The sequence below is a fragment of the Elephantulus edwardii genome, unplaced genomic scaffold (assembly GCF_000299155.1).
Source record: "Elephantulus edwardii isolate Elephantulus edwardi_28Jun2011 unplaced genomic scaffold, EleEdw1.0 scaffold00201, whole genome shotgun sequence".
NCBI classification, from domain to species: Eukaryota; Metazoa; Chordata; class Mammalia; order Macroscelidea; family Macroscelididae; genus Elephantulus; species Elephantulus edwardii.
This window is the reverse complement of record NW_006399951.1, coordinates 4,999,163-5,006,707: the sequence shown is the minus strand read 5'-3', so window position 1 is coordinate 5,006,707 and position 7,545 is coordinate 4,999,163. Positions and strand designations below refer to the sequence as shown.

The 7,545-nt window shown below is 42.6% G+C and overlaps 1 protein-coding gene across 1 annotated transcript in view; it reads right to left on the bottom strand.

The window, feature by feature from the left end:
• Nucleotides 1-7,545, bottom strand: part of NLRC5 (NLR family, CARD domain containing 5) — a 99,920-nt gene that overhangs the window by 63,792 nt on the left and 28,583 nt on the right. Inside the window, exon 18 of the mRNA XM_006897140.1 lies at nucleotides 612-701. Coding sequence (XP_006897202.1) covers nucleotides 612-701 — 90 coding nt within the window. The remainder of the gene's footprint in view (nucleotides 1-611; nucleotides 702-7,545) is intronic.

Below are 7,545 nucleotides of genomic sequence, written 5' to 3'. Positions count from 1 at the left end.
CATCCATCCATCCATCCATCCATCCATCCATCCATCCACCCATCCATCCACCTATCCATCCGTCCATCCATCCATCCATCCATCCATCCATCCATCCATCCATCCACCTATCCACTCATCCATCCATCCATCCATCCATCCATCCATCCATCTATCCACCCATCCATCCACCTATCCATCCGTCCATCCATCCATCCATCCACCTATCCGTGCATCCATCCATCCATCCATCCATCCATCCATCCATCCACCCACCTATCCATCCATCCATCCATCCACCTATCCACCCATTCATCCACCTATCCATCCATCCATCCATCCATCCATCCAACATCCATACACCTATCCACTCATCCATCCACCTATCCACCCATCCATCCACCTATTCATCCATCCACCCACCCACCCACCCAATCTCCATCCATCCATTTTTCCATTTACTCACCCATCCACTCGACAGATACCCTTGCATGCTCACTGGACCCAGTGCTGTGTGTGAGGACCTGGGTATGATACATGGTGAACGTGACAGACAGGAGCCTGTATGGGAGCTGATGGCTGATTGCAATAGTAGGTGAGGAGGAGGGTCAGAGCCTGAGAAGTACACTCACCTGATGTCCAAATGAAAAATCCACTGCGAAGTCGAGAAAAGCTGGATCAAACTGAACACGGCATTCAGGGATAAGCCATTCTCACTGAGTCTGGAGAATCACAAAAGGTTACATTGAAGGAGGAGAGTGGGGACTCAGACGCAGCTGTTCCTCATTCCAGATGAGGGTATTCACTGAACCACTGCTACCCCTACAAGCCCTGCCCCTTCCCCATGATGAGGTTACCTCCTCCAACTCTTCACTGTACAGAGGGGGAGACCAGAGACTAAAGTTACTAGACATGCTGGGGACCGAGTGGATCATCATAGTGGTGCCTGGGTCTGTGATGAATCTGGGAAATGCTTTTGCTTAAAGCTGTGCCTCAGTTTTCCCAACTAGTAAAGGAGAAAAAAGGCTTCATAAATAATGAAAATGTAAACAGACATTCAAGGGGGGGGGAAGAAGAACGAACTGGGGGGAGGGTAGAGAAAACAGGGCAACAATGAATGAATGAAAACCCAAAGTCTCTGTAAATGTTCATTAAAACTAATAAAATTTAATAAAAAAAAGAATGAAAATGTGTGCTCCATTCAGCAGCATATATACTAAAACTGGTATAATACAGAGAAGATGAGCATGGCGCCTGAATAAGGATTACACACAAATTCATAAAGCGTTCCATATTTTCTTCCCGGCTCTGGAAATCCTTGGCTGAAATGGAAAAACAACAGAGGGAACATGTTGGGAAAAAACATGGAAGATGCAAAGGGCAAATCAGAAAGTGAAATGGAAGATGCTTATTATGAGCATCAAGCAAACCTTCTGCGCCAAGATCTGATGAGATGTCAGGAAGAATTAAGAGGCATGGAAGAACTTCATAATCAAGAAATGCAGAAATGAAGGGGGAAAAAAGCAGTTGAGGCAAGAGGTAGAACGACGTAGAAGGGAGGAAGAGATGATGGTTTGTCATCATGAGAAGGAAGAACAGATGAGATGCCAAAGAGAGAAAAGTTACAGCCGAACGGGCTACAGGGATCCGACAGGGATCTGAGAGAGAGAAACGTAAGAATGGGAGGAGCAATGCACATGGGAGATCCCTGTGGTTCAGGAGGCCAGAGATTACCACCCCTAGATGATGATGGTGGTGGTGACGGTGGTGGTGGAGGAGGTTATGAAGCCAATCCCAGAGTCCCCCCAGTAACCATGAATGGTTCCATGATGGGAAGTGACATGTGTACTGAATGCTTTGAGTAGGGAAGTGCAGGGCGGGTCTGTGGGTGGACGAGATCCTTCCTAGAGGAATGGGATCTGGGACTCCAGCAGGATATAATAGAGAAAAAAGAAGGATACGAAGGTCCAAACAAAAACTCTTGATTTTAGATGTGACAGCAAGGCTTTCATTCCAGTTCATTTTGTCTTCTTGTTTAGATATCAACATTTTAAAATCTTGCGTTTTAGTAAGAGAGCTACCTTTTTGGGATGTTAGCAGCTTATTGATCTAATACTTGTAAATGGTCTGTTTAGGCAGGTAAAATTATGTAATGCAGTGTTTCAAATGCGAGGATTTTTTTTTTAAACTGTATAATGTCTCTCAAGTTATAGCACTGTACCTTCTGGCATGGAATTTTTGCAAAGTGTACCAACTGTGCTTCAAATAAATAGAAAATAGTTATAATACTGATCTTCAACTTTGCCGTTCATGCTTCTGCACACATTAGGTGAGGTATCCCACCTGGAAAGCCTGAGAATGTCCAGGTCTTCGAACGGCATACGCCATTTCTGGGAAGTTTATTGGCAGTTAAACACTACTTTCTTTAAGTAACCATCTGCTTGTGTTGAAAAGTGTACATTTTGAAGCCATTCATGATTTGCTTGGCATTAAAGGGACCAAACTGGTGCTAAGTATTTTAAACGGTTAAATGGTGGCCTAGTGGCAAGAAGCTGCACTGCAATTCCAAAGGCACAGAGTTCGAGACCAGCAGCTGCTCTGCGGGAGAAGGATGAGTAATCTCCTCCCATGTGATTAACTGCCTCTGAAAACCTGCCAGAGGGTCTGAGATGGGTCGGTTCTGACTCCATGGTACACACCAGCAACAAATGGTCTGACTGCAAATCTCAGTTACTTGCATTAAGATGATAGCATGGATGTCAGAACCATTAGTAGGGGAAGAACGGGTTTGGCCAAATGGATCTTTCATGGCTATGAACTATCATTTTCTTGAAAGTTTTTGAAGAAAAATGGAAAGAACATTCTGTTGCATTCCCCTGTATTGTTTTAAGAGAATAACAAATGTCAAGCCCTACATATGGCTTGTATTGAACTTTACATTTGAATTAAAGACTATTAAAAATAAAAAGAAAGGATGAAAATGTGAGATCTCTTATTCAAAATGCAGGAAATAATTCCGTCCTTTCCTCTGTGGAATCTCTCAAACTGCTAAGCTTTAAAAAATGTGTTCTGTAGCATCCCCTTCTTTGGGTACACTTTGGTTTCTTATAGTGTAAAGGCAGGCCCTTCGAGGTGTCCGGTGGCCCTGTTCCTTGATTCAGTGCTCAGATAACATGCCCTAGTCTTTCCCTCAAATATACCCAGGACTCTGCTATCTGTCCTGGGAAGAAAGCAGAAGAGACAATAAAATCCTCATAAGCTGAAGCTCCAAGTCCCTGGTGTGCTTCACACACACTCTATTGTCTCATTGGTTTTCACTGACAAAATGTAAGGTCAAAGATAGAATCATTAAGAATTTCAGGGGGAGCTCTGGTGGCCTAGTGGCAAGGAGCTGCAACTACAATCCCAGAGGGACACGGTTCGAATCCACCAGATGCTCTGCAGGGAAAAGGAGGAACAATCTCCTCCTGTACCAGTCAGATCTGATTTGACGGTACACTCACACAAAAATAAAAAAAATAAATTAAAAAAAAAAAGAATTTCAGAGGCTCTCAGCCCCCAGCCAACTGTTAATCACAAAGGCCCACCTACCAGGTCCTAATTGCTTTAAACAAGAGGCTCCCAGCCCCCAATTGACTGTTAAAAGAGAAAGAAATAGTCAGTATACTTTCTACAACAGTTTAAAAGTGATATATGATAGCATATTATGATTATCACAGGAATTCAGAAATAAGGTTGCATAGTGGAGTGCATTTGGGGTGGAGTGGGGTACAGTCAGGGTTGGGAGGATTGTATACCAACGAAGAAGTTTATCTTTTGATTTTCGAAGAGAGGAGTGAAATGGGGGGAGAGGGGGTAAAGAAAAAAGTGCAACACTGAATGAATGAAAAGCCAAAATCTTTGTAAATGTTCATTAAAATGAATATATTTTTTTAAAAGAGAAAGAAATAGAAAAAAAAATTTCTAGACTGATACTGGCCTCATGCCCATGATGTCAGCCCTACGGATAGCCCATGGTAAGTCGGCTACACTAAATAGCACTTGGAGGGAGCCTCTTCCTTTGATCTACTTGATTTATGGAGGGGAGAAGGGACATCAGGGGGAAGGGCTGCAGGTAAGGCATCTGATCAAAGATCTTAAACTCACAGTGCATGGGCTGTGTTTACCCTCACTTTGAATATCACTGGGCCTGCACAATGTTCAGCGACAATTTTGAATTCGTAGCTACTGTTAAAATATTGGGAGATGTTACAGAAAGATTGAGATTTCCAGCTTGTCTTGAAAAATCAGTTCTGGCCACAAGCTACCTTTGGCAGGTGAACGTTAATATTTGTCCCATTCCGCACCGTACTCTGAAACCCTGGAACCAAGTTCACTGAGCTTCCTCATCTACCTGCCTACTCCATTGACATAAGAGTTTTCCATTTCTACACCAAGTTGAGGCCTTGGATTTATGAAGCAATCCATATAGGAATTTGCCTGAAAACCAAATATTTGTGAAAAATTTGCCTACAATGTGAGGCCTTCCTTCCTAACCAGCACAGCTCTTGAATAGGAAGCCAAGCAATATCCTTTTCTTTCCATTATCCAGACAAAGACTGAGCAGGAAGACCCTTCCATCAAAACAAAACAAAACAACCCACCAAACAAACCCATAAAACCAACCAAACAAACAAACAAAAAAAACCCTAAAAATACTTCCCCCCCAAAAAAACCTCCAAAATAAGATTCTTAAACTTACTGCCATTGAGTCAGGAATGACTCATAGCTGATTGTCCATTGGGTTTTGGAGCCTGTAAATTGTACAAGAGGAGACAATCTATTCTTTCTCCCTTGGAGTCACTGGTGGATTCAAACACAGAGGACTTGGCCATCAGAGTCCATTCTAGGAGCTTCAGCCAAAGTTGGAGCCAAAAGCTGATACCACACCCTCAATGGTTAATGTTTATTGACTGGGAACCAGGGGCTCAGAGAGGTGATTTTATCTGCTCAAGAGCTCAGTGGAGAAGGACGGGCTGTAGACAAAGTTTTGGGTTCTCAGTCTCATCCTAGGACCTCTCTCCCATACCTAGAGATTTCTTCTGTCTCTTCCAGGGGACTCAAGACCCTATGATTGTCCTGGCATCTGTTTGAGTATCATCAAACAGTCCTGCTAAACCCCAGGGTCAGAATAACAGCCAACTATTAATCATGTAATATTTCCTACCCATGACTGCCCTGCTCAGGAAGAGATAAAGATGGGCTTGATGGCTAAGCTGGCTAGGACATAATGGCCTAAGCTTAGGAAGATAATAAATAGTTGACTACATTTTAGAGGACAACAGAGTTGGCCAAGTTTGCAATGATAATAAAGGGCACCTATACAAAGTTCCCTCCTGGTAATATGCCCACAATATGTCACACAGAGCTTCAAAACCATTGCCTCCAATAGAGATACCATTTGACCCAGCAATTCCACTACTGGGAATATACCCTGAAGAAACCATAGCTGACATCCAAGCAGATATAAGCACACCCATGTTCATTGCAGCTTTGTTCACAATAGCAAGGAGTTGGAAACAACCTAAGTGCCCATCAACAAACGAATGGCTAGAGAAGCTGTGGTATATTCGCACAATGGAATACTATGCTGCATTAAAAAACAAGGAACTCATGCAATATTATTCAAAATGGTTGACTCTGGAGAACATTATGCTGAGTGAAATATCCCAGTCACAAAAGGACAAATATTACATGATGCCACTGTTGTAGAATGGGACTGTCCTTGGGGTTAGGGAGACACTGAGTAAGATGGGTTCAATCATGTATACTGCACTGAAGCAGAGGAGGGAGAGAACCGTCTAAAAGAGAGATGTAACTGGGTATTTCTGTCATCACAGGACACTAGAGCGAGGGCTGCATGGTGGAGGGGACCTGGGGGAGGGTTTGTAAAACAATGAAAGAATCTTTTCTTTTACTTTTCCATAATTTTTGGACTCATGTACTTATAACTTGTTAGTCAAATTTGTGTCTTCTAGGTTGCAACACCCCCATGATACATCTTGAAGGATATGTACATGTACAGCCAAGCACAATCAATAAGAGTGCATCTGAATTCCAAAATCAATCTCCATAATAGTCTATGTGTTACCTACTGCCAAAGGGGCCCTTTAGAGTAGTGAGAGAAGATCTTCACCCTGAAACCCACAGCGTCCCTTTTCAGCAGGAAGTAGCTAAGAGAATACGCCGTCCCCTTTTCCTTATGACTCAGGGTGAAGTCTCTCTCAGGGAGGAGTGATAGGGAATGGCAAAGGATACACTGACAAAGAAGATTAATCAGAACTGGCTTTGACAAGCACTGTGGCATTTGGACAAGAACAAACTGGGAGGAGGGTAGAGAGAATAGTGCAACAATGAATGAGTGGAAGCCCAAAATCTCTGTAAATGTTTATGAAAATTAATAAAATATAATTATAGAAAAAAAAAAACCATTGCCTCCAAGAAGCAGCCTGGTTTCATCCTCTTCAGGACGGATCTGTTTGTTCTCCTAGCAGTCCTTTTAATATTCTTCCATAGAACCACAACTCAAAGGCATAAATTCTTCTATCATCCTTCGCCACTGTCCAGTTTTCTGATGCATAGCAAGCAATTGTGAAGACCATAGCCTGGATCAGATGCACCTTAAGGACCAGTCCTTGAAGAGGGACCTTATACTTGGAAGGGTGCAGGGACAATGCAAGAAAGACAGACTATGAACGAGATGGATTGACTCAATGACTAGGATAATGGGGATAGGTGTGTCAGAGGCAGTGAAATTGGTTTAAGATTGAGCAGGGTTCAGAGCTGTTAAGCATAGGATCACTATGAGTTGCAAACAACTCACGGCACATAACAACTGTAAAATTCTTTAACCTGGTTGAGTAACTAACTGTGAGACCGTTATTCAAGGGACCAAAGATTTGAGATCAAGTTATCCTGACATAAAAAAAAAAAGTTATCCTGACATAAAAACCCAGACATTTTAAAACAACTATGAGATATCATCTCACCTCAGTCAGAATAGTAAAATTTAACAGAACAGCAAGCAACAAATGCTGGGGAGGTTGTGGAGAAACTGGAACCCTTATTCACTGTTGGTGGGAGTGTAGAATGGTGCAACCACTGTGGAAGGCGGGATGGCACTTTTTCAAAAAGTTGCAAATAGAGATGCCATTTGACCCAGCAATTCCACTACTGGGAATATACCTCGAAGAGACCATAACTGACATCCAAGCAGATATATGCACACCCATGTTTATTGAACCTTTGTTCACAATAGCAAGGAGCTGGAAACAACCTAAGTGCCCATCAACAAACGAATGGATAGAGAAGCTGTGGTATATCCACACAATGGAATACTATGCTGCACTGAAAACCAAGGAACTAATGCAATATTATTCAAAATGGGTGACCCTGGAGGACATTATGCTGAGTGAAGGATCTCAGTCACAAAAGGACAAATACTGCATGGTGCCACTGTTATAAAACAGGACTGACCTCAGGGTTGGGTAGAGACTGAGAAAGATGGGTTCAATAATGTATACTGCA